The 27,649-nt window shown below is 35.5% G+C and overlaps 2 protein-coding genes across 7 annotated transcripts in view; one reads left to right on the forward strand and one right to left on the reverse strand.

Moving 5' to 3' along the window:
• RAB3GAP1 (RAB3 GTPase activating protein catalytic subunit 1) overlaps positions 1-27,649 on the forward strand; it is a 113,636-nt gene that overhangs the window by 60,035 nt on the left and 25,952 nt on the right. For all 6 annotated transcript variants that reach the window (XM_040474928.1, XM_040474929.1, XM_040474932.1 and 3 more), the window contains 9 exons: positions 1,457-1,538; positions 7,886-7,954; positions 9,475-9,548; positions 12,201-12,293; positions 12,772-12,941; positions 14,761-14,850; positions 16,007-16,179; positions 17,362-17,416; positions 17,662-18,021. In XM_040474928.1, the coding sequence (XP_040330862.1) occupies positions 1,457-1,538; positions 7,886-7,954; positions 9,475-9,548; positions 12,201-12,293; positions 12,772-12,941; positions 14,761-14,850; positions 16,007-16,179; positions 17,362-17,416; positions 17,662-18,021 (1,166 nt within the window). The remainder of the gene's footprint in view (positions 1-1,456; positions 1,539-7,885; positions 7,955-9,474; positions 9,549-12,200; positions 12,294-12,771; positions 12,942-14,760; positions 14,851-16,006; positions 16,180-17,361; positions 17,417-17,661; positions 18,022-27,649) is intronic.
• Positions 1,917-2,843, reverse strand: LOC121030490 (40S ribosomal protein S27-like). The gene has a single exon (XM_040474934.1). It carries the CDS (start codon positions 2,706-2,708, stop codon positions 2,448-2,450), a length of 261 nt encoding a protein of 86 aa, XP_040330868.1. The 5' UTR covers positions 2,709-2,843; the 3' UTR covers positions 1,917-2,447.

Below are 27,649 nucleotides of genomic sequence, written 5' to 3' on the forward strand. Positions count from 1 at the left end.
AATTGAAGGCCATATAAATTTTTAACATTTTCTCATATAAAGGGAAGGAAAGGATTTGAACATGTAATATGGACCAGACATTGTGCTTGACATTTTATATGTTATTTCATGTAATTATCGTTTATCTATGAGACAGGTATTATCTTTCTTGGAGAACATATGTAACTTAGAGAACATAGGTAACTGGCCCAAGGTCACAAGTGATAAAGTTTGCTTTCAAACATTGGTCAAACTCCACATCCCATGATCCTTTCATTCCATAGTGTTGCTTCTGAGTTTAATTGAATTAAGACTATTGTACAGTTATGGTACAAAATTTTTAGCTTATTTATAAAATATGCTTATTATACATTGTGAAGCTCTTAAAAATTCACATCTTGTAATAAAGCTAGTCATTGTAATCTTTATTATAAGTATTTGTTAGTTGGAAAAATGGAATGAAACTGACTTGAGAAAATTTACTGAATCAAGTAATTGAGCCATATTTAATGATTAATTTAGTTAGGTGACAGGTAATCGTCAAACATGATTTTAGCAAAACTGGGGAATATTCATAACAATAGAATTTAACTTGAGGAATTTCCAGTGTAGTACGAATAATGAAAAGCAGCCATCTGAATTATTTCAAAGAGAAATAAATCCTTTTGATATCTTTTAGAAGTGTTTATTACCTCTTTAAGAGGGGTGGAGCTAAGGGGAGTGATTTACCCTCTAAATTCTCCTCTCATCTCAGATACTGTTCATAACAGAATGGAAATTCTTTGCTAAACTTCAAGTATTTCCATGTACTATCAACTGAAATAAAAATTTATTAATGATAACTAATTTGCTCTACAGAAATTGACAGCAAAACTGATGAATGTAGGTTGTTAATTAAAATTTTAAATACTTGGATAATCTTTTATATAGATAATATTAATCGCATTTTTAGAAAATGCAAAAAAAATTACAGATTAATGTTCTCTCAAGCAATATTTAAGGAATATTTCAAAAGGGTAAAATGTAGAATGCATGGCTTGAATTAAACACTGTATAAATAGGAATTAAAGGTGTTCTTTTTTTTTAATTTTTTTTTTTTTAACATTTATTTATTTTTGAGACAGAGAGAGACAGAGCATGAGCAGGGGAGGGTCAGAGAGAGAGGGAGACACAAAATCCGAAACGGGCTCCAGGCTCTGAGCTGTCAGCCCAGAGCCTGATGCAGGGCTTGAACTCACAGACCGCGAGATCATGACCTGAGCTGAAGTCGGACGCCCAACCGACTGAGCCACCCAGGTGCCCCAAGGTGTTCTTTTATTGTAACATTCTAGGGGGAAGTCTTTAACTAGGCTGCTCTCTACATATATGCTATTGATATAGGCACATTTAAATCTATGATCTCCCAAAGAGCTAACTTAATTAAATACTTACTTCTTCATTTCTTGCTGAATAATGGAATATTATTTCTTTTGCTTAGATATAGATGCCCTTGTAGGAGGAGAAGTTGGAGGCCTGGAGTTTGGCAAGTTACCATTTGGTGCCTGTGAAGATCCTATAAGGTGGGAGTTTCAATATATCATTTGAATTAAGGAATTTACTGTTCATATTAATACTGATTTTACTGTGCTTTGTAATACCATAGCCTTTTGGAATGAGTATAGTACCAGAAACAGATCTACATCTAACAATCTGCCCATCTGCTTTTTTTCTCTGTAACTGAAGAAATAAAAGAGGCTTGGGGCACCTGAGTGGCTCAATTGGTTAAGCGTCCAATTCTTGATTTCAGCTCAGGTCATGATCTCATAGTTTGTGAGTTCGAGCCCTGTGTCAGGCCCTATGCTGACAGTGCAGAGCCTGCTTGGGATTCTCTGTCTCTTTCTCTGCCCCTCCCCTGCTTGCTTGCTCTCTCTCAAAATAAATAAATAAACTTAAAAAAATTTCTTAAAAGAGGCTTTAAAATATTACATAAAATGTGTATAATACCATTTATTGATTATTCCTTATAGAAGTGATTCTTGGCCTACTTTTTGGTAAACATTTTATATATTGAAAAGCACAGAGAAAATCATTTATAACAAACTTTCACCTATTCGTCACTGAGAATTAACAAGTGTTTACATTTTCCCTGACCACATTTTCCAGATGTACAAGTTGAGACCTAAGAGCTACAAAGTGACCTCTAGGTTACCCAACTGCTTTTCTAGAAGAGCCACTGAAATTTAAGAAAATTTTATATAAGAAAATGTGAGACTTGGAAAATTTAATCACTGAGAGTAAAATATTTGGAGAATATAAACAGTGCTGATTTAGAAACTGTTTTATTTAGTTAAAGTATATGGTTAGTTAAAAAATCTATATACACACATACATACTTTTTTTTTTGTATCCAAAATGTGTTTATTGGGATGGTTTTCCCCTCATGATGATTTAGCGTGGTTTTAGTGCTGCTTCAGTCTGAAGGAACATGCTTATCTAAGCCTTGCTTTTCCTCCTGTAGGCTGGCAAAGGACAGTGGAGCGGCCAACACACAAAACTGTTTGTGCGTGGCTACAGATAGTGGTGATTTTATAGCATTGTGGGTGCTTCTTGTCCATGAAGTAGGAATTGGAGCTTTGCACCAGGCGCTTCTTCTTGTGCTTCCTCTTTTCCTCTCGTAGGGAGGGATTGAGGAGATTCTTCGTGAGGGGCATGTTGTTGCGGGGGAGATTGTCACATCCGCACAGGCGCATACATACATTGTTAGTACTCTTGCATAGAGGTAGAAATGATAATACTTTTAATTTAAAATCACTCAAGAGAGAAGATAAAATAAGTATCTTTTGTAATTGATACTTACATGTGTCAAACACTCTGCTGAATTAGGAAGATATAGTAGATAAAACAGTTTTTGGTTTCTTGGCATTTGTAGTCTGATTGGAGGAAATAGACAAAATAATCACATAAATGTACAACTACAAGCAGTGAAGGAAAGGGACAAGATGTAAGAATAGTGAAATGAGCTAGTTCGGATTGGGATGCCATCAGGAAAGTGTTCTCAAAGGAAGCATCTTAGGGAGGATTTAGCTGGCACAGAGAGAGAATGACCATTCCTGGTAGAATGAAGAGCTTGTGTAAAGGGCCTTGATGCAGGAGAGTTCAGTCAGTTTACTGGAGGAAACTCCAGTTTCTTAGGAAACTATGCCATCATGGCATAGTGAGCAAGGGAGAAATGGTATATTTGTGGCCCTCCAACAGGTTCATTCATTTAGATTTTGCTAGAGAAAATTATAGGGAGAGAGAATAAAATTGACTTGATCATGAAAATGTGAAGGAATTATTTATTAAATATTTCTTCTATTTTAAATCATTTTATATTTAATATTTAAATTTAATATTTAAATTTAATATTTAAATATTTTAAATCACGAGGAACCATCAGAGAAACAGGTGATTGAAGAAGAATACAAAAATAATTCGGGGGTAAGGTGGTATATATGACAGGCCATTTAAATCACACGGTGATTAGCAAATACTGTGGGCACTATGCTTTTGCAAAGAATGGTGGAAGAGGTGGAAGAGGAAATGAGGCTTTTTTTTTTAGTGTCCTCTCCCTGTCAGAGAAACTGTTTTATAGTTAGAAGGAAAGGAGAGGACTTAGTCATAAAAGCTTAGGAACTGAATCTGAGGTGAATACCTAAAATTATTTCAGAGCTTAGAGTTTTAAACTTACCATTCATATCCTCTAATATCATACACTGTCTAGTCATTTTTTTAACCTTAGAATTTTATTATGAAAGTAATAAATTTATGCTCAGTAAGGAAAATTTAGAAAACATGTCAAAACAAAAAAAAAGCAAAAATCATGTCAAGTTTCTTGGTTGTAAACTGTAGTAGTCAACTCTAACTCAAGCAAAAAATCAACTTACTGAAGAAGTATTTGGTAACACAGAGGTTTAATTGGGACCCTTATAGGACCCAGCTCAAAATAGTCTCGAGCCAAGGGTGGCTTGTTGGCCAGTTGTTAACTGAGATTATATTACATAGTTGTGGAATTCTGGCTCTGTTATCACATTGAATTCTAAAATATAGGGTACAGACTGGAGTTGCCAGTCAGTTGAGCACCACTAAAGATCAGAGAAATAAAAGTAATTGACTCTTTTGGCTTCTTTATTCTCCAAATTTGACTCTCCAAGAAGTGGGTTCAGAATCTAGACAGGAATTAAAATACTCACTAAATTCATAATCCCACTACTTATAGGTGGTCATTGATAACAGCTTGGTCTCTGCAAGACCACTCTCAGGTTCACTGATTTGCTTGGAGGACTCGCACCATTTAGTTGTGCTCATGGCTATGGTGTATTACATTGAAAAGATACAATACAAAAAACAGCAGAGGAAAAAGGCACATAGGGTGAGGTCCAGAACAAGCCAGGGACAAGCTTCCTTTCCCAGTGTAGTCACGTAGGACACACTTAATTCTCCTAGCAATTGAATTGTGACAATGTGTGTGAAAGGCTGTCTACCAGAGAAGCGGATTGGACACTCTGTGTATGGTGTGTTTATTTGGGGATGGTCATGTAGGCACCTTCTCCATGTACCAGAAGGAAAGCAGGTGTTCAGCATAAACCATAGTTTTGCACCAGTAGTTTAGGCACAGTGAGCCACTCCTGTCAAGGAATGGTAGGAACCTTCCCAAAATCCAAGTTCCCTATGCCAAGCCAAGGGAGAACTTTGCAGGTTCTCCTTTTCTAGGTATTAGGCCTGCTACGATAACTCTCTTTTTGCATAGTATGTTTGTATATTTTATAAATATATGTCATCCTTTATATTTTTTGTGGCTTGTATTCTTTATAATTTTATGTGAAAACGTTTTGAAACTTAATATTTATATATATGAAGAGGTCAGCAAACTATGACCTGTGGATCAAATCTGACCATTAGCCTGTTTTTGTATAGCCAATGAACTAAGAATAGTTTTTAAATTTTTTAGGGTTTTTAAAGAAAAAACAAGAGTATAACAGAGACTGCATGGTTCCAAAAGCCTACAATATTTGCCCTTTGGTCCTTTGTAGAAAAAGTTTGTTAACCTTTGATCTATAAAATGATTTTTTCAAAATTGAGATACAATTCATGTACCATAAAATTCACCACATAAAGTGTACAGTTCTGTGGTTTGTAGTGTTTACAGATTTGTGTAATCATCTCTTTCTAATTCCATAATACTTTTATCACCCCCAAAAAGAGACCCTTCACCTCTTAACTTTCATCCCCTCAATCTCCCAGACCCTCCAGCTCTAGGCAGATACAGTCTACCTTGCCTGTTCTGGACATTGCATATAAATTGTGTTATGCAGATGTGGCCTTCAGTGTCTGACTTCTTTCACTGAGCAATATGTTTTTGAGGTTCATCCATATTATAACATGAGTCAGTATTTCATTGCTTTTTATTGGTGTATAATATGTCATTGTATGGGTGATAACGCATTTTTTATCCATTGATCAGCTGATAGATATTTGGGTTATTTATATTTTTGGCTACTATATATAAAGCATGTGGTTTTATTTATTTATGTATGTATTTATTTATAGTTTACATCTAAGTTAGCATATAGTGCAACAATGACTTCAGGGGTAGATTCCTTAATGCCCCTTACCCATTTAGCCCATCCCCCCTCCAACAACCCTTCCAGTAACCCTCTGTTCTCCATATTTAAGAGTCTCTTATGTTTTGTCCCCCTCCCTGTTTTTATATTATTTTTGCTTCCCTTTACTTGCGTTTATCTGTTATGTGTCTTCAAGTCCTCATATGAGTGAAGTCATATGATATTTGTCTTTCTCTGACTAATTTCGCTTAGCATAAATACCCTCTAGTTCCATCCACGTAGTTGCAAATGGCAGTATTTCATTCTTTTTGATTGCCAAGAAATACTCCATTGTATGTGTGTGTGTGTATATATATATATACACACACATACACACACACCACATCTTCTTTATCCATTCATCCATCAGTGGACATTTGGGCTCTTTCCATACTTTGTCTATTGTTGATAGGGCTGCTATAAACATTGAGGGGCGTGTGCCCCTTGGAAACAGTATACCTGTATCCCTTGGGTAAATACCTAGTAGTGCAATTGCTGGGTCATAGGGTAGTTCTATTTTTAATTTTTTGAGGAACCTCCATACTGTTTTCCAGAGTGGCTGCACCAGTTTGTATTCCCACCAACAATGCAAAAGAGATCCTCTGTCTCCACATCCTCGCCAACATCTGTTGTTGCCTGAATGGTTAATGTAAGCCATTCTGACAGGTGTGAGGTGGTATCTCATTGTGGTTTTGATTTGTATTTCCCTGATGATGAGTGATGTTGAGTATTTTTTCATGTGTCAGTTGGCCATCTGGATGTCTACTTTGGAGAAATGTCTATTCGTGTCTTTTGCCCATTTCTTCACTAGATTATTTGTTTTTTGGGTGTTGAGTGTGATGAGTTCTTTATAGCTTTTGGATACTGACCCTTTATCTGATATGTCATTTGCAAATATTTTCTCCCATTCCATCGGTTGCCTTATAGTTTTGCTTATTGTTTGCTTTGCTGTGCAGAAGCTTTTTATTTTGATGAGGTCCCAATAGTTCAGTTTTGCTTTTGTTTCCCTTGCCTCCGGAGATGTGCTGAGTAAGAAATTGCTGCGGCCAAGATCAAAGAGGTTTTTGCCTGTTTTCTCCTCGAGGATTTTGATGGCTTCCTGTCTTACATTTAGGTCTTTCACCCATTTTGAGTTTATTTTTGTGTATGGTTTAAGAGAGTGGTCCAGGTTCATTCTTCTGCATGTCGCTGTCCAGTTTTCCAACACCACTTGCTGAAGAGACTGTCTTTATTCCATTGGATATTCTTTCCCGCTTTGTCAAAGATTAGTTGGCCATACGTTTGTGGGTCCATTTCTGGTTACTCTATTCTGTTCCGTTGATCTGAGTGTTTGTTTTTGTGCCAGTACCATACTTGGCACAATCTTGATGATTACAGCTTTGTATTACAGCTTGAAGTCCAGGATTGTGATGCCTCCTGCTTTGGTTTTCTTTTTCAAGATTGTTTGGGGTCTTTTCTGGTTCCATAAAATTTTAGGATTGTTTGTTCTAGCTCTGTGAAGAATGCTGGTATTTTGATAGGTATTGCATTGAATATGTTGGTTGCTTTGGGTAGTATTGACATTTTAACAACATTTGTTCTTCCTATCCAGGAGCGTGGAATATTTTTCCATTTTTTTGTGTCTTTGATTTCTTTCATAAGCTTTCTATAGTTCCTGAAAACTATAGTTTTCTGTATTTTTTTTTTTTAATTTGTTTTGAGAGAGAGAGAGAGTCCCACCTGACTCCACACTGTTGGCACAGAGCCCATAGTGGTACTTGAACCCACCAACTGTGAGATCACGACCTGAGCCAAGATCAAGAGTTGGATGCTTAACTGACTGAACCACCTAGGCGCCCCTAGCATGTTCTTTTTTTAAAAAGTTATTTTAATGTTTATTTATTTTTGAGAGAGATACAGCATGAGTGGGGGGAAGAGTAGATAGAGGAAGACACAGATCGCAAGCAGGCTTCAGGCTCTGAGCTGTCAGCACAGAGCCTGACGCAGGGCTGGAATTCACAAACTGTGAGATCATGACCAGAGCTGAAGTTGGACACTTAACCAACTGAACCCACCCAGGTGCCCCTAGCATGTGTTTTTAATAACTGTAAGATAGTAACTTCATATGGGTGTGCTAAACTAGTTGTCTCCTGTTTTATGGTAGTGTAAGTAGCACCACTTTTAACCTAATTATATGTGCATTTCTGTTTATTTACTTAGAATACATTTCTAGAAATAGAATTGCTGAGTCAGAGGATGTACCTACAATATCAAAGCTTTTGGGTATATTTTATGTTTTATTTTAGTGAACTCCATTTAGCAACTACATGGCCTCACCTGACTGAAGGTATCATTGTGGATAATGATGTTTATTCGTAAGTATTTAAGAGTTATTATATTGAGTATTATATTTATTCAGTAGAATAAGTTAACTGCCAGGTGGTTAGCAACTTTCCTTTTTCTTTATATCAGCTTCTGATAAGGTTAGTTGATTTTTCTACTTTAAAGATTGCTTTTTAGACTGATTAAATATGTATTAGAGATGTGTTTTAGGCTGCTGACTTTGGGGATGTGATCTTTAGCTCAGGGATAATGAAGAATCTTTTTTTGTTAAGTTTTTATTTTAATTCCACTTAACATATATATTAGTTTCAAGTTTAAATATAGTAATTCAACACTTCCATACATGACCTATGCTCATCACGAGTATACTTCTTAATTCCCACTGCCTATTTAACTCCCCCTCCACCCAAACAATCTTAGTCTTACTTTGTTTTAGCAAGGATGTCTCTAAGCAGATTCTCTAAGCAGGGATTCAGTGCATAATTCTTTTGAATTTTTTTAGCTGGTTAGAAGCATTTCCTGAAATACTTTAAGAAATAATGGTCATCAGAATGTGCAGGAGTAATACTTGATCATTAAATGTCATAAGTAACAAAACATGTCAGTCATGTACTCTTGTGTGATGGAAACAACTAAAAAATTATAGCAGGTATTATCTAGGAAGAATGTGGAGAAAGAGGAACACCATTTTAGTACTTTCTCATGCGTGACGCAAACAGTGAGAAGTAGGACACTTTTTTTGTTGTAATTGAAATAAATGTATTGTGTTTGTTAATATTAAAAAAAATTACATGAGCTTTCTTAATTAGATAAGTTAGATGGGTATAGAGAAGAAAATAAGGACTACATAGAAACCTATTACTTAAAAAATAGCATTTTGGGGTGTATCCTTTTTTTAAAAAATGAGTTATAATTGATATGTAACATTCTATTTCACATGTACAGCAGAATGATTCCGTAGTTGTGTGGGAGTATATCTTTTTAAAGTTTAAGTTTACATATTTGCTTTATTTAGTGTATTACTTTACATTCTTATGCCTGTAAATATAGGTCTGTGTTGTTATTTTTAAAATTGCTGCATAGTATTCCATTAAGTGTATGCACAGTAATCTATTTAGTTGAGAAAATAGGGCACTTTTGATCTTGTGCAAATTTTTGTGGTCTTTATTTTTAATATTGTTATAAAGTGATGAAGGTGATTGTGCATACTTGCTTGTTTCTTGTTTCTTTTTTAGTATTCCTAAAATTAATTGTTTTATTAGATTATCAGTGTATATTGCCTGTTCAGAATAATTTTCATGTGTGCTTTGATTATTCTGTTTTGATTGTGGTTTTTCCTTTTGTACTTTTTTGTCTATAAACTTTGACTTCTTAAGATTATGTATTTTTTAAAACTTATCCAAATGACTTTATGCATCCGAGTAACAGTAAGTTTAAGGGAGGCAAAATGGATTGCTTGTCATTTTATATAATTAATTAGACTGCATTTTGATAAATTGATGAGTTGCAGATTGTCATAATTAGGATCTTCCGTTTATTGTTTTGCATTTAGTGATTTGGATCCTATTCAGGCTCCCCATTGGTCTGTTAGAGTTCGAAAAGCTGATAATCCTCAGTGTTTGCTAGGTAAGACATACTTCTGTTACTTTCTTGAAATTATGTTCTTTCCCCACCATTCTGCCTGTCTTCTGGATTAGGAAGACTGAATATATTCTTTATACTTTATTTCACCTATCAAAAGGGTATATTTGGGTTTTTTTGTGTGTGATCTCGGGTAACATCACTGTAAAAGAAATCTTTGGCAACAGTAACACACCCTAGTTACTCTTAAATAGCACTAGCAGGATTTCTTTCTCATCTTTTAGCTTTAACCAGTTTATACCTCAGAATGCTTGGATGTTTTCTCGTGATCTGAGTTTTATTCTTCTAATGCTTTTATGTCACTCCTTTTTTTTCCTCTTGTGGCAGTTTGCATCTTTCATTCTTGTTAGTGCAGCACTTTCTGTGTTTTGTCATCCTCTGGACCTGTGGTATATGATGGAAGGAATACTGATTTGACAGTCTAATTAGAGCCCCTCCATACAGTTGGACCACGTCTGCAAACTTGTTTTCTGATAGAGGAAAAGAGGTGTAAATAATACTGTACGTCTCATAGGCTTATTTGAAAATCAAGTGAAATACTAGAAATACTTTGAAAAATGTTGATTTGCCATTGAAATAATATTATTGTATCCCATATCTGGCATTATCATTCTCTTATTATTTTGGTAGGTGTATCTCTTTGATGAAGTCTTTTGAACCCATCTCTCCTCAGTGTGTCTTTGCATTTTTTTCTCACGTTTAGTACACATGAAAATATTTTCTCCATTTCCATGTTCATCCAAGCCAGTTCACTCTGTATAACCTGAGATATTACCATTCAACAAATGGAGTTACTACATATTTACTGATGACAGTAATGATGCATTTCTCTAAAGCATCATTTTTTGGGGTTCTTTAAAATTAATCATATGCTAGAGGTGACTGGGTGGCTCACTTGGTTAAGCTTCCAGCTTCAGCTCAGGTCATGATCTCATGGTTCATGAGTTCGAGCCCTGCATCGGGCTCTATGCTGACAGCTTGGAGCCTGGAGCCTACTTTAGATTCTGGGTCTGCCTCTTTCTCTGTTCCTCCACCACTCACTCTTTCTCTCTCAAAAATAAAGATCACACTGTCTTTCTCTCTCTCTCAAAAATAAATAAAGATTTTCAAAAAATTAATCATATGCTCTTCATTAAATGCTAACTAGCATTTGACATGTTTTGCTAATTATAGAATGGTGAATACAAAGATGTATAGGTAAAATTCCTTCCATTGGTGAATCTGTCTTGGGGTATTAGGAAGATGGTAGAGGGTTGATATTAAGAGTTTTAGAATTGGATAGACCTTATTTTAAGTCTTAGGTCTGTCAGTTTGAGCAAGTTTCATTAATTTCTTCTCAGTAAAATAGAGATAACCACAGTATATACATAGAGGTCTTGAGAGGATCAAATATGATTGGGCACAAGTGTGTTTGTGTATCACATTTAATACAGTGCTTATCATATAGTAAATGCTCAATAGTTTCTCTTGCTTATTCATTGAATTATTAAATTGTTAAACTTATTTACTAAATTGTTTCCTAGTTTCTTATTGTTCCTCGTCCACTGACTTCTGATAATTGCAGAGGACCTTAGAATTTAAGTATTCTCATTTTAAGGGGTGCCTGGTTGGCTTAATCGGTTAAGCATCTGACTTATGCTCAGGTCATGATCTCACAGTTCCTGGGTTCCAGCCCTGTCTCTGTGCTGACAGCTCAGAGCCTGGAGCCTGCTTTGGATTCTGTGTCTTTCTCTCTCTGCCCCTCCCCTGCTCATGCTCTTTTTCTAAAAAGGAATAAAAAACATTAAAAGATTTTAAAAAATGTATTCTCATTTTAAGTTATTGTTCCATGATCCCACCCAACCTCTTTGATTTTATACATTTATATGACTAGATTATAGGACTCTATAGTCATATATAATTGACTAGAATCGTGTAGTTTATATAATTGAATTATAGGATTATCTTACTTTTCTGAAGAAGTCCAGAAAGTGTTCTAGATTTACTTAGAACTAGTTGGTGAATTCTAAAACATAGATGTCCTTGTTATCTTGTATTGTGTAGGAATTTTAGTACTGATGGTTCTGGTTAAACACTAATTTTTTGTACAAACATCTTACTGCAGCTCTTTAGAAAATATCAAATCTTTTCCCCTTTATAATAATGACATAAAGTCTACCATTAATATACAGCTGAAGGTAAAATAATTTTATACTATCTAATTTCTTAAATTCTAGAAACATATCTTTAGAATTTCTTTTTATTTTAATTTTTTAATGGACTCCGAGGTCTAGAAGGGTGGCAGTTAGGGTGACATTATGTGCATACAGTAATATTCTTGTTACTTCTACAACTCAGAACAGATATTATTTATCTTATTCAGGTACATAGTAAGTACGTAATATTTTTAGGTGCAGTTACTTTTCCTTTCATTCTAGAAAGAATTCTGAGGAAAAACTTCTTTTATATCCTAGGACATGGAGAGAAAGGAAGAACAAGGCTACCTTTGACATAGGATTAATTTTTGTCTTGGGTGGAAAAACTGGTTTATTTTTCTACCACATATTAGTTCTAGCTTTTGTGAAAAGACATACTTTAATTTGTAGAACTGATTTCTTTTAGTTAAGTCAAAGATGAGTAACATTTTTTTCTGCGTAGGTGATTTTGTCACTGAATTTTTTAAAATTTGCCGTCGAAAGGAGTCAACTGATGAGATTCTTGGACGATCCACATTTGAGGAAGAAGGGAGAGGTGACCTACTTTCTTTTCTTTTCTTTTTTTTTTTTTTTAAGTTACTTTCAAATGTCTAACCCTTTTTCCTTGGCACATTTTTCCGGCAACTTTTCATCTATTTTCACATTTGAATGAAGTTGGAAAAGGAAGTTTTGATGGACTAGACTGCTACTGTTTCTCTCCAGATTATACCCTGAGCTTAAAACATTAAGCACTTTTAATAAGTTCTTTCTACCAAAAATGTAAGATATTTTGTAAAGCAGGGTTTTTAAAGGTTTATTTTTGAACTTCTGGGGAGAAATGATTTGTGTTATACCATTGTCAATCATGGATGCATATAAAGCTGAATATGTGTATTAAAATTTTAGAATTCTGAGATGATATAACACCAGTGAAAAGAGTGACTAAAATATTTTATACAATCAACTGTTTGCTCATCGCTTTTACTTGCTAAGGTTGGTGATATAATGTGTATTTGTTTCTATTCTTTTTATAGAAATTGCTGATATAACTCATGCTTTGTCAAAGTTGACAGAGCCAGCACCGGTTCCAATTCATAAATTATCAGTTTCAAATATGGTACATACTGCAAAGAAGAAAATACGAAAACATAGAGGTGTAGAGGAGTCACCACTGAATAATGATGTCCTCAATACTATTCTCTTGGTAACTAAATGTAGTATCTTTGTATGTCTGTGTGCATATTCATTTCTTCATTATCTGTTCAGTTCCTTCTATGTGGCAAGCACAGGATTGGGAATATAAAATGAGTAAAACAAAGTCTCCGAATACAGTGAATTCCCACTGTTGCACGGGAGAAGCCTGGCATAATGGCTGTGAGAACACAGTAGAGGATGTATATTTCTCTACCTGGGCAGTTGGAATCAGGGAAGGCATCATAAAGAGGGGCATGTGAGTTGCATCCTGAAGAGAAGGCTGTAGAAAGAGAGAAACAGCAGAGATGTGAGAAAGCATATTGAGCAGTTTGATGTATTGTAGGGTGCTTTTCAGGAACAAGGGCTGGAGAGATAGCAGGTAACCCGCCATATTGAAACACTGGGCTTTATATTGCAGTTTCATACTGTTTTAAGCAGAAGGTCAACATCAGAGTTGTATTTTTGAAAACTTCCTTTAACAAAAGTCTAGAGAAACTTTTTAGTAAGTACTAGAAGGAGCTTAGGTGTCTGTTAGGTATAGAGTGGTGGAACAGGCCCAGCCTGGGCCCACCAGGGTTTAATCCTGACTTACTATATAATTTTGAAGAAGTCATTTAATTTCAGTTTCGTCATCTATAAATGAGGGTAATAAAACCCTGTGAGTTGGCTGGGAGGATTAAAGGACCTTCTGTTATGCGCCTGGTATATAATAGGCCTCTGATAAATGATAGCTGTTCTTACTATAATTGTAGTTATAATAATACTTCTGGCTATTTTTGCATTAAGACCATCTTGGAAACAACCTTTGAGTAGTGGAAAGAAGAGAATACAGGACTTGCAAACTTGATGTTGATCTCATCTTTGCCATTAATCTGAATGAGCCTCTTAACCACATTTTCAGTTTGTATATCTGTAGGAAGTGGGCAGTAACACACAATGGTATTAGTAGGATATTGTTTGCAAATGTACTTGGTAGTGAGAGTTGGTACATAGTAGTTCCTCTAAATTAAAAAAAAAAAAAATGTCTTGGCATGTTCTGTAATGTGTGGCAACATGTGCATAGTAAAAGGAATCATCACAAGTCAGCAGTACCACAAAACACTTGGGAGGAACAGTGTAAAAAAGACTGAAAAGTAAAAGGACTGAAAATAAATTTTTGCACAGAAGGCCCTTCTTAAGAATATATCCTTAGAGATTTTATTCTAGTTATTTAGCTTGGCTGTCATATGCACTGTTTTTTTGTTTTGTTTTGTTTTTTGTTTTTTGCTTTTTTTACTATTCCTACACACACATAAACCACATTGAAAAGATAAACTGGTCATTACAGGTTTAGGCAGCTTCCCACTTTCAAGGGGTATTTTGTAAAGTTATGGTGTTAAATATCATACTCTTAATATTTCATGTATGAAAACTCATGGATGATAAATGATAGCTGTTCTTACTATAATTGTAGTGGAAAACTTCATGGAACCTCATGAATATATGGATGTTTAAAATTTTTCTCTTATGTTTTGTCTTTAATACTTTTAAGGAGATTTAATGATCTTGGATCATAATGAAGAAATTTTCGTTTTGCATTGTTTAGTTTACAAATCCAGGTGGTTACATTGGAGGAAAATCTCTGATTTCCAAAATTGGCTAATTGCTGAAACTGTATTTTCAAAGAAAAACAAAAAATATTTGATACAGTGTAGAACCACAGGCCAGTACAGTGAGAACATTTCCATTTTTAACAGCAAAACCATTAAAAAATAAAATAGTATTTATATGAGTTATGAATATACACAAAGTAGTAAATTTGGTTGAAATGTGTTTTTTTTCCTTCTAAGTTCTTATTCCCTGATGCTGCTTCTGAGAAACCATTAGATGGAAGTTCTGCAGTAGATAATAATAATCCTTTATCAGAGAGTGAAGAATATGTAAGTTGGTTGGAGTTTAATATTAAAATATTTAAAATGTATTGAATTTCTAGAGGTTGCTTTATTGCCAGTTTGGTGGCATAAGGATCATTTTATTTTATTATTTATTTTATTTTATTTTATTTTTTTAACCTTTTTAAAAAATTTATTTAAGAGACAGAGTGAGCAAGCAGGAAGGCTCAGAGAGAGAGTGAGGGGGAGAGAGAGAGAGAGAGAGAGAGAGAGAGAGAGAGAGAGAGAGAGAGAGAGAGACTATCCCAAGTAGGCTCCATGTTGTTAGCACAGAGCCTGATGTGGGTCTGTATCTCACAAACCATGAGATCATGACCTGAGCTGAAATCAAGAGTTGGACGCTTAACAGACTGAGCCTTCCAGGTGCCCTGGATCTTTGTATTTTAAAAATCACCTTAGGAAAATTTGAGTAGACATCATGGCCTCCACTCAGATTATGACCTATTACATTGGCCATTGATCTGTATTTTGGGTAGTAAGAGCTTTTCTGGAAACAGTGAAAAAAATAAATATATTGTGCATGATTGTAGGGTTTCTTTCATTGTAGACTTTTTGTAAACTTAACAATTTGATGTTTTGCAACAGTTTCTTCTCTTTCAAAACTAGACAGTGAGTGGAGAACTAATGAAATAAACTGTATAAAATGAAGTAAAATTTTCATGTGTTTCTTATCCAAGTCTTGGATAAATTGAGTAATGAGATGTTTAAGGGACAGGTGTAGAGATAAACTATTTTCGGTAGTTACTCTTGGGAACTAGATTTCATGAAATGAGGAAAAACAGGCTTTTTATTTTTAGTTCTGATTTTGTGTGTTTGGTTTTATTAATAAGTTTATATTCATTTATAATTAAAAGATTTTTAAAGCAACATGTTTGGATTACATCACATGTAATGGATGCCACAGAAGAAATGGAAAGTTCTGACTTTCGCTTCACTGAACTACAGCCTCATTTTTTTGGTCCTTGAAGAAATCTTAAAAACATGGGACTGCCTAAAAACAATTAAGGCAGTAATGTATTAAACATTTGATAAAAGCTAGTTTGGTAGGATAGGTTGATTTAGTATTAAAAACTCCCAGTTTTTGGTTACGCCTGCACATATGTTGTTTACAAGTTTTTCTTTGTTTCTGCTTTGTTAAATTCAGAATCTCTACAATCAGTTCAAATCTGCACCATCTGACAGTTTAACATACAAGTTGGCTTTGTGTCTTTGTATGATCAATTTCTACCATGGAGGATTGAAGGGAGTGGCACACCTCTGGCAGGAATTTGTTCTTGAAATGCGTTTCAGATGGGAAAATAACTTTCTGATTCCAGGGTAATAATTTCAATTTCTGTTTGTATACGTAGGCTTTTTGTTTGTTAGAAGAATTATACTTTTGATACATTAATTCTCCTCTCCTAGGAAATCTGCCCTAAGAAAGTGGTAAGAAACTTTGAACATGATTTATATTCACAGGTGTTCATTGTGTCAGATTTATAATAGGGAAAAAAAGGGAAGCAACCTAAGTACCAAACATAAAAGAGTATTGTAAATCATAATGTATGTCTACAATGGAAAGTTATGGATCTATTACAAGTTTTTTCCAAAAATCTGCTAACATAGAAAATGATCATAATATTTGCAAGAAAGTAAATTATAGTGTTGTGTACACTAAGTGCTTTCAGTTTTGCTTATCTATATTTATAGAAAAATAATTGGGAAGAAATAAAGCCAAATGTTAACAGAAATTTCCCTGAGTGTGAAATTATATTTTTATTTTTGTTTTTTATAGATTTGTGTACTTTCTAAGTCTTCTATAGTAAACATATTTTTATAGGTGAAGAGAAAACATCTTTAGAGTTCATAAGTTCAGATATTGAACATTGCCTGTAATTTTTTTTTTGTGGATTTATGTTGACATTTCACTTAATAAAATAGCTACCAAATATTTTGATATTGCATAGGTTACTGCTCATCTACCCATACTAAGGCAGAATTATAATATGAGTAATATGAAATGGTGATTGAGCCAAAAATATTTATACTTGTGTCAGTTGCTAGTCTCTCTTAGCTGGATTATCTCTTGGCTGATTATTGGAAACCTAGTGGTGTAGAAGAGGTGGTTTAAGCTCCCCTTGGCAAAGAGAGGTGGAGATCAGTGGTTTTTTATATTGAGAATAATAATTGAGAACTGAATATATAATCTAATCTGTTTTGTATAGTGTGAAACACTGTATCCTGGCTACTTCCTGAGGTGGATTTAGAGACATTTTAAGTTTCTCTTAACTTGAGAGCTATTACTAGTTTGCTATTAAGCTTTGAAAAATATATTCGCTGTTGGTGGACTAGAAGGATAAAACAAATTTTGATCTTTTAGTCTTACTTCATTTCAATTATCTTACCTATTGAAATCTTTTGATTTCTTATCATTATGGTTAAAATTTATAGTAGCAAAGAAATTTGCATACCTGAAGCCATTTTACTAAAACTAACTTTTCCCACTACTTTATTTGATAGATTAGCAAGTGGACCCCCAGATCTAAGATGTTGTTTACTGCATCAGAAACTACAGGTAAAGATTTCTCAATGACAGTATCTAAATATGGTCTTAATTTAATTGGAGCTTATTCTAATACTAAATGTAATAATGGGTTATATACTATTCTCATCATGCTACTGTAGATTACTTACAGTTACTGTCATTCACAAGAAGGTCCAGGGAAGGAATGGGAAGGCAAATTAAATATTGAAGAAGTGGATAGGTTTTTATTTAACTGTAACTAATTTAAATACAAATGTTATTTTTGTTTTCTTAAGATGTTAAATTGTTGTATTGAAAGAAAGAAGGCCCGTGATGAGGGGAGAAAGACAAATACTTCAGATATGTTTCCAGGGGATGCTGGAAAAGCTGGAGACCAGCTGGGGCCAGATAATCTAAAAGATACTGATAAGGAAAAGGGAGAGGTTGGAAAATCTTGGGATTCTTGGAGTGACAGTGAAGAAGAATTTTTTGAATGCCTAAGCGATACTGAAGAACTTAAAGGAAATGGACAAGAGAGTGGCAAGAAAGGAGGACCTAAGGAGACAGCAAGTTTAAAACCAGAAGGACGACTACATCAGCATGGAAAACTTACTCTGCTACATAATGGAGAACCACTCTACATTCCAGTGACCCAGGTAGGATATGGACTGGTTCTGTAAGTTTTGATTATTTTTATTTTGTTGTTCGTGTCTTCATCCTAGTAGGAAATGGTTGCTTTGGGTAGGAGCAATTCTTTAAGCAGTCTTTGTTCAAAGATCTAAGATTTGAAATCTAAATTAACTATTGGGGGCTTTCAGGTATTTCCATTTCTGAAATTGAGAAATGCTTTGAAGTTTAGGTAAATAGTAGTTCCTTATGGTAAGGTGATCGGTTATTTCTTTAAGTGGTGAGTACACAGGTCTTTAAAAAATAAATCCAAAAAGAGGAGAGGAGGAACAAAAGTAAAAATCCTTTTATTTATATGACTATTTTTTTTTATTTTTTTTACGTTTATTTATTATTTAGAGACAGAGAGATACAGAGTGTGAGCAGGGGAGGGGTCGAGAGAGGGGAAGACACAGAATCTGAAGTAGGCTCCACCCTCTCAGCTGTCAGCACAAAGCCCGACATGGGGCTCGAACTCACGAACTGTGAGATTATGACCTGAGCTGAAGTCAGTCGCCCAACCAACTGAGCCACCCAGGTGCCCGTATATGATTAGTTTTATCTGTTCAAAAATAAAGTGAAGCCATTTTATTTTATTTATTTATTTTTTTTAATTTTTTTTTTTAATTTTTTTAAATTTTTTTTTTTAATGTTTATTTATTTTTGAGACAGAGAGAGACAGAGCATGAACGGGGGAGGGTCAGAGAGAGAGGGAGACACGGAATCCGAAACAGGCTCCAGGCTCTGAGCGGTCAGCACAGAGCCCGACGCGGGGCTCGAACTCACGGAGTGTGAAATCGTGACCTGAGCCGAAGTCGGCCGCTTAACCGACTGAACCACCCAGGCGCCCCAAGTGAAGCCATTTTAAAACATTAGGAAGTAGAACAGAAACAACACAACACCTAAGGTAGAGCAATAGTTTTTTGGGGGTTGTTTTTGCATAAACAACATGTGGGTATGTTTTATTGTGAAAAACCCAGTTTAGAAGTAAAAGCCACTACCCACTAATTCAACTCTCATCTCTAGAAGTAGCCACTATTACTGGTTTGCATTATAGTTTCTTATACCTGATACTATGCATTGATGTACATACATGTGTATACATATGATACATAGTTTTGTGGATTTTTTTTGGTTTGTTTTTAAATGTGTGCATTAAACAACTTTTTGTTTAACCTAATATGTCTTGGGATCTTTCCATGTCAGTACATGTAGATCCACTTTATTTCTTTTTAATTGCTGTCTACTATTCCATGGCGTAGAAGAGCCATAGTTTATTTAACCATTTCCTTCTTGATGCACAATAGATGTTATTGCTAGATTTTGCTATTACAGTGCTACAGTACAGATTCTTGTAGTTTCTTACATTGTGTGTTCACATTTGAGTGTTTCTTAAGAAAATAAGAAATGGAATTGCTAGATAAGCAGATATACAAGCTATGAAATTGCTCTTCAAAAGGCTGTACCTATTTTATACTCTAGTCAATGGTGAATGTATAGGAATAAGGAAATATTGTTCTCTATTCAGCTTTCCTTTCTTGTTTTCTTCCTTGCACAAATATTTATTGAGTGCCTAGTGTATGCCAACTACTGTTCTATAACTTGGGAATTTAGCAGTAAACTTGACAGTAAGGTTCTTGCACTCATGGTACTTACATTCATACTTAATTTTGTTATAAACAATTGATATTACCAGTCATATAAATTTTAGACAGTATGGTGGACAAAAGTATTATCTCAATGTTTTAAATTGTTTTCTCTGATTTTTCATGAACTGAAGCATCATTTAGTATGTTTCTTGGCCATCTTCTCCTTTGACTTGCCTATTATTTTTCATTTAGGTTTCTGACCTCTTCTTACTGATTTGTATTAGTCCTTCATATTTTAGATAGATATAAACCCTTTGTTATATATACTGTACGTGTTTTTTCCTAGTCATTTATAAAACATTTATTTGCTTGTTTATTGATTTATAAATTATATATAAAGTGCACAAATTTTAAATGTACAGCTTGGTGAGTTTTTTCATGTTTAAAAACTCATGTAGCTACCATCCAGATCAAAGTATGAAAAATTCCCATCATCCTAGAACAGTAGTGATCATTAGAACTTTCTGTGAAGGTAAAACTGTACATTTCTAGCTCTCTTGTCCAATACTATGTCCATTGAGTGCTTGAAATGTGTATGCAACTGAGGAACTGAATTTTTAATTTTGATAAATTTATTTACATTTAAATAGCCAGATGTATTGGATAGCATAGCTCACTGCTCCCTTCCAGGTAACTCTTTTTTAACTTTTATCACTATAGCTTAGTTTTGTCAGTTTTTGAATCTCATAAATGAAATTATGTTCTGCTTACTTTTTTGTGTTTAACATTTAAAAAAAATTTTTTAATGTTTATTTATTTTGAGAGATAGAGACAGAGACAGAGCATGAGCAGGGGAGGGGCAGAGAGAGAGGGAGACACAGAATTTGAAGCAGGCTCCAGGCTCTGAGCTGTCAGCACAGAGCTCAAAGCGGGACTCAAAACCATGGACTGAGAGATCATGACCTGAGCCAAAGTTGGACACTTAACTGACATAGCCATCCAGGCGCCCATACTCTTTTGCGTTTACAATTTTTTTTACATTTATTTATTTTTGAGAGAGAGAGAGAGAGAGAGAGAGAGAGAGAGAGAGCACAAGTGGGGGAGGGGCAGAGAGAAAAGGAGACACAGAATCTGAAGCAGGCTTCAGGCTCTGAGCTGTCAGCACACACCCTGACGCAGGGCTCGAACCCACAAACCGCGAGATCATGACCTGAGCTGAAGTCGGTTGCTCAACTGACTGAGCCATCCAGGCGCCCCTGTGTTTAAATGGAATCATTCCCACTCTGTGTTGAACTTTTTTTAACTACCACGTGTGAGTTCATCCATATTGTTACCTGAATCAGTATTTGTGTGTGTGTTTTATTACTTTGTAATATTCTATTATGTGAACATGCACAATTTGCTTGTCCTTTCACCTGCTGATGGAATTTGAGTTGTTGATAGTTTGAGCTATTACAAATAAGTGAACATTCTTATGAGTCTTTCGGTGAACATAGGTTCTTAATTTCTTTTGGATAAATTTCTAAGAGTAGAGTTGTTGGGCCACATGGTAGAAATATATTTTTGCTTTAGTAGATATTGCCAAATTGTCTCCCACAGTGGCTGAACTAGTTTATATTCCCTCCAACAGTGTATAATACTTGTGGTTTATTCCGCATAATCCCTAACATTTGGTTTGTCACCACTCCCAGGTTTAATGATACACAGGACTCAGCATATATATATATATAGCCATGTTCATAGCTATAAGCTATTATAGTAAAAGGGTATAAAGCAAAATCAGGAACAAGAGGTGGCCCATGCGACAGAGTTTGAGAAATATCAAATACAGGCTTCCAAGAGCCCTCTCCTCGTGTGGTCACAGTCTCCAGTCTATGGCTTATCTGTTCACTTTCTTAATGATGCCTTTTGTAGAATAGGCATTCTTAATTTTAATAAAGTTTGGTCTGTTAATGTTTATCTTATGGGGACAGTGCTTTGTCTCCCTTTTAAGAAATTTTTAACTACCCCATTGTCCTAGAAATAGTCTCTTACGTTTTCTTCTGGAAGCTTTATTGTTTTACCTATTGCATTTATGTTTGTGATCCACCTCAAATTGACTGTGTTTGGTATGAGGAAGTGGTTGATTCTCTTTTCCCTATAAAGAGATGGAGCTGTGTTCCAACACCATTATTCAAAAGACTTGCTTTTTCTTCACAGAATGGCAGTGGTATCTTTGTTCTAAATCACATGATCGTATGTGTGTTGGTCTGTTTCTGGCTATGTATTCTGTCCATTAGTCTCTGTCTATCCTTGTGCTAATAATAGACTATTCTACTGTAACTTACGGTCTTTCTGTCATGTAGCATAAATCTTCTAACTTTGTTCTTCAAGATTATCTTGGCTGCCCATTGCATTCTTATGTAAATTTGAGAATCAGCTTTTCATTTTCCACATACAAAATAATCTTGGTGGGATTTCAGTTCATATTGCATTGAATTTATAAATCAACTTAGAGAGAATTGACATCTTAACAATTTTGAGTCCCATGACCATGAAATACTTCTCACTTTATTTAAGGTTTCTTTTACTTTCCCTTATCAGTGTTTTATAGTTTTTTTTTTTTCAACGTTTATTTATTTTTGGGACAGAGAGAGACAGAGCATGAACGGGGGAGGGGCAGAGAGAGAGGGAGACACAGAATCGGAAACAGGCTCCAGGCTCCGAGCCATCAGCCCAGAGCCTGACGCGGGGCTCGAACTCACAGACCGTGAGATCGTGACCTGGCTGAAGCCGGACGCTTAACCGACTGCGCTACCCAGGCGCCCCATTGTTTTATAGTTTTTAATGTAGAGGTTTTGCATATCTTTTATTATTAGATTTAATTCAAAAGCTTTGTAATTTCTTAAATGTTACAAATGGCATTTTTAAAAATTCCATTTAAGGGGGCCTGGGTGGCTCAGTCAGTTGAGTGTCTCACTCTTCATTTCAGCTCAGGTTATCATCCCAGGATCTTGAGATTGAACCCTGCATCAGGCTCCATGGTGAGTCATGAAGCCTGCTTAAGATTCTCTCTCTCTCCCTCTGCCACTTTCCCTGTCTTGCCCTCTCTCTCTCAAAAAAAAATTTTTTTTTCCATTAAAAATTTTTGCCCTGATATGTGGAAACAGTTGATTTTTGTATATGGATTTTGGATCTAGCAATCTAAGTACATTCACTTATTACTTTTAGTAGTTTGTAGATTATTTGGAGTTTTGTTGTTCTTGTTGTTTAGAGAGAGAGGGCATGTAAGTGGGAGAGAGAAGCAGAGGGAGAAGGAGAATCTTAAGCAGGCTCCATGCTCAGCCCAAAACTCAGTGGAGGGCTAGAGATCCCACGACCCTGGGGTCATGACCTGAGCTGAAATCAAGAGTTGGATGCTTAACCAACTGAGCCACCCAGGCGCGCCTGGAGTTTTCTATAGACACACTCATGTTATCTGCTAATATAGAGAGTTTGAATTTGATTTTCCAACCTTTACACTTTTTAATTCATTTTCATGCCTTATTGTACTATACCACCAGTGCAGTGTGATTAGTATATGGATACTTTCTCTTGTTCTCAGTATCAGGAAGAAAGCATATAATAATCATTGAGGGTATCTAATAGAGGTATCATTTATCATATCAAGGAAGTTGTCTTCTGTTCCTGGTTTTGAGTTTTTGTGGTTTTTTTTTTTATGAAGAGGTATTATATTTTATCAAATGCTTTTCCTTCATATTGAGGTTATCATTAAGATAATTGTAAAACTTATTTATTTTTATTTATTTATTTATTTTTTTTAAGTTTACTTATTTGTGAGAGAGAGAGAGAGGCAGAGAGGGAGACACAGAATCCGAAGCAGGCTCCAGGCTCCGAGCTGTCAGCACAGAGCCCGATGCGGGGCTTCAACCCACCAACCGTGAGATCATTCCCCGAGCCGAAGTTGGATGCTTAACCAACTGAGCCACCCAGGCGCCCCAAGATAATTGTGAATTTTAAATGAAATAGCACATGATAAGTGAATACAGTTCTAGTTCACAATAAGCACTCAGTTTTTAGTTGTTATTCTTCAGAGGACTTTCTCTTTATATAAGTGGCTAGTATTGCTTCTCAAGAGGCAAGGATTTACTTGAAAGTTTTGTAACCAGTTTTTATATTTTGAAGTGGATTGATTAATAATCATAGAGTTAGGTGTTGGGATGTTTGCTTGATAATTTCAAACATGGATTCTGTTAACTCTGTTGTCCATGCTTATACTATTTCTTTGCCAGGTGGCTATCATTTACGAGATTAATGTTTTTGTTTGATAGGCCTTAGCCTTTTTGCTTTATTCTCTTAAAACTGAATTCTATTTTTTAGGTATTCCATTCTTCATTTTTAGTATTAGGACAGAACATTCTAATGCTAGAAACCAAGAGTGTATTTTTTCTAATTTTGTTTTGGTGCATGCAGTTCGCATTGAGATCTTGTGGTATAAACCTTGGTTTTGGAATCCAATGAAACTAGATTTATATTCGAACACTACCACCTACCAACAGTGTTGATAGTACAAGCTCTGTTTTCTTTCTGAGCCTTGTTTTAATCTCTAAAAGCAAATAATAATAGATTGGTTTGCATTTTTTAAAATTTTGAGTAAATTTTATTTTTACTTTTTTGTAAGAAGGAATTCTCTCAGCCTCATTATTTTGAGATTCATACATTTTGTTATTTATATAAGTACTTCATTCGTTTTTATTGCTTAGTAGTGTTCCATTGCATGGATATGCCACAGTTTGTTTATCTGTTCATTTTTTAATGGATATTCTAAAAATGGCCATAAGGAAACTTTGAGAGGTGATGGATAAATTCATTATTTTGATTTTGGTGATTGTTTTATGGGTATGTACTTATCAAATGTACCCTTTAAATGTCGATTTATACTTCACAAAAGTGGTTAAAAAGTTAGTTCTAATATCACTGATTGACAAGAAGAAAAGGAACGTATTTCTATCTTGTTCTAAGATATCTCCAGTTTTAAAACACTACCTATTTATTTGTTTAATAAACAAATATTAAATGGTGTGCCTGGGTGGCTCTGTGGTGTGCCTGGGTGGCTCTGTTGTTTGAGCGTCCGACTCTGTCTCAGGTCATGATCTCATGGTCTCACTGTCCCTGAGTTCGAGCCCTGCGTCGGGCTGTGTGCTGATAGCTCAGAGCCTGGAGCCTGTTTCAGATTCTGTGTCTCCCTCTCTCTCTGCTCCTCCCCCACTCATGCTCTGTCTCTGTCTCTGTCTCTGTCTCTCTCTCTCTGCAAAAATAAATACTAAAAAAATTTTTTTTAAATAAACAAATATTAAATACCTTAAAAACCAATAACAGTTTGTATCACTCCGGGTTGTTAAGGATTAAACCACATACCGTGTTTAAAAACATTTGTCATGTAAGTGTCCAGCAAAAGTTAATTTTTTTTTACGTCTTTTTTCTTTCCAAGTTTTAATTAACAATATTCTTATTTTTAACGGGCCAGTTGCATATGTATTATCTTGGTTTGATTGGGTTAATGAAGAGTCCAAGAAAGTTATTCTGGAAGCTCAATCTTTATTTTCTTTTCAAAAGGCTATATACTTCCTTTGTTTATTTTAGATGCTTCATTTTTCTTCTTCTTTTTTTTTTTTCAACGTTTTTTTATTTATTTTTGGGACAGAGAGAGACAGAGCATGAACGGGGGAGGGGCAGAGAGAGGGGGAGACACAGAATCGGAAACAGGCTCCAGGCTCTGAGCCATCAGCCCAGAGCCTGACGCGGGGCTCGAACTCCCGGACCGCGAGATCGTGACCTGGCTGAAGCCGGACGCTTAACCGACTGCGCCACCCAGGCGCCCCTAGATGCTTCATTTTTCATATTCAAATTTATTATCTAAATCTAGAATAATTTAACTTATTTTTTTTTTCCTCAGCATTTATCATTTTTTTTAGAAATTCATTTTTATATCTTACATTTAGGCAAAGCAGGGCAGATTTTTAGTCTATTTTACTTTCTTTAAAGTTAATCTCACTTAAATTATAATCATTGTATATGTACTTACATAAAATGATTGGAATTCAAAATGATTCCAGTTGAAACACACTTTCACACTTAAGAAATTAGCTTAAAATGTGCCATTAATCAATTGCCTATATCACACACAAAAATAATTTATATAGATCCTTACTTCATAAGAATTTAAGCACTCTTTTGTATTCCTTTCATGTAGATTTAATTCAACCTAAAATTTATGGTTAGAGGGGCGCCTGGGTGGCGCAGTCGGTTAAGCGTCCGACTTCAGCCAGGTCACGATCTCGCGGTCCGGGAGTTCGAGCCCCGCGTCAGGCTCTGGGCTGATGGCTCAGAGCCTGGAGCCTGTTTCCGATTCTGTGTCTCCCTCTCTCTCTGCCCCTCCCCCGTTCATGCTCTGACTCTCTCTGTCCCAAAAATAAATAAAGGTTGAAAAAAAAAATTAAAAAAAAAAATAAAATTTATGGTTAGAAAAAGCTTAAAGACTACCCAATATTCTAATGCCAGGGCTAGAAGAGAAAACTGTGGAGGATCTGTTAGAGCAAGAGTTCGTAAACTAGTGGATTGAACCAAACTAGTAGTTCTCAAGGTTGGCATCAGGTTGGTCTGAGATTCTCTCTTCAGTTTGACGCTTCGTCGTTTTGCCCCTTGATCTTGTGTAGGGCACTTGTCTCTGCGCCTCTGTTTCATCAGTTGTAAAATGCCCTGACCTCTTCTCAGTGCTCACGTGAGATCGTGTATATGAGAAAGCTTTGGGCATATTTAGAAGGGGTAAATATTTAAGTGTATAGTCCACAGGCTACTTCCTGCTTATATTCCTCTTGATCATGTTCTTTTTCACTTAGAGTTGGCCTGAGATTTCCAGGTAGGAAGGGTTGCCAGTCTTTTCAACATGTCATTTCTTTCCTATCATCCTGAGATTGCAGGGCTGTTGGACAATGAAAAGTAGCTCCTTCCTAATGGAAAGACTGAAGGCCTGCTTCACTGGGGTTCATTTTTTAATTTGAGGTATTTTGATAATCAATGTGAAGCTCATAATGAAAACCTAAGTATTTTGTCTCTAATAGCTAGCATTTACTGAGTATATGCCAGGCTTTATTCTTCCTGTGCCTTCCCCTCTCTCTGCCCCTCCCCTGCTCATGCTCTCTCTCTCTCTCTCTCTCTAAAATAAATAAAACATTAAAAAAAGAAAAAACTTCCAAAAATGAGGAAGATAGAAGAAAACAGTTATTTTGTTTGTTGCTATGTGTTTTGAATGCTATAGCTTTACCATGCTTCTATTTTATTATTGACAGATATTTGTGAAAATTATTTATTTTTATGTCATTCGTTCTCAAATGAGGAGTGATTTTTTGACCCCCCAGGGATATTTGGTGATGCCTGGAAACTTTTTTCTGTTTTTTTGTTTGTTTGTTTGTTTTTGTTGTTTTTGAGAGAGAGAGTGTGTGCACATGAGCAAGCAGGGGGAGGGGCAGTGGGAGAGAGAGAATCTGAGGTGGACTCCATATTCAGTGCAGAGCCCGATACAGGGCTTGATCTCACAACCCTGAGATCATGACCTGAGCTGAAATCAGAAGTCAGATGTTTATCTGACTGAACCACATAGGCACCCCTGGAAACATTTTTTCTTGTCATTAGGTGGAGTGGTGCTCTAAGCATCTGATAGATAGAGGCTATAGATACTGCTAAACATCCTACAATGCGAAGGACACACCCACCACAAAAAAATTATCCAGTCTAAAATGTCATTAGTGCCGAGGCTATGAAACCCTGCTTTACAGTAAGCTCTTGACATCTAGAAGGAATGTATTTATTGTCAAGGTGCTCTAAACACTTACTTCCACTGGGCTTTATCTTACTATGTAGGAATAGAAAAGTCCATGTTTTTCTGGCTTTAACAACGAAGCAGGCAAGCTTTGTTTGGTTAGTCTCTGGATTGTTGAGTGCTTTCATATTTCAGATATAAAATCTAATGGAATCAATTCTCAGAACTTTC

The sequence above is a fragment of the Herpailurus yagouaroundi genome, unplaced genomic scaffold, assembly GCF_014898765.1.
Source record: "Herpailurus yagouaroundi ecotype Mexico unplaced genomic scaffold, PumYag 140, whole genome shotgun sequence".
In the NCBI taxonomy this organism is placed as follows: Eukaryota; Metazoa; Chordata; class Mammalia; order Carnivora; family Felidae; genus Herpailurus; species Herpailurus yagouaroundi.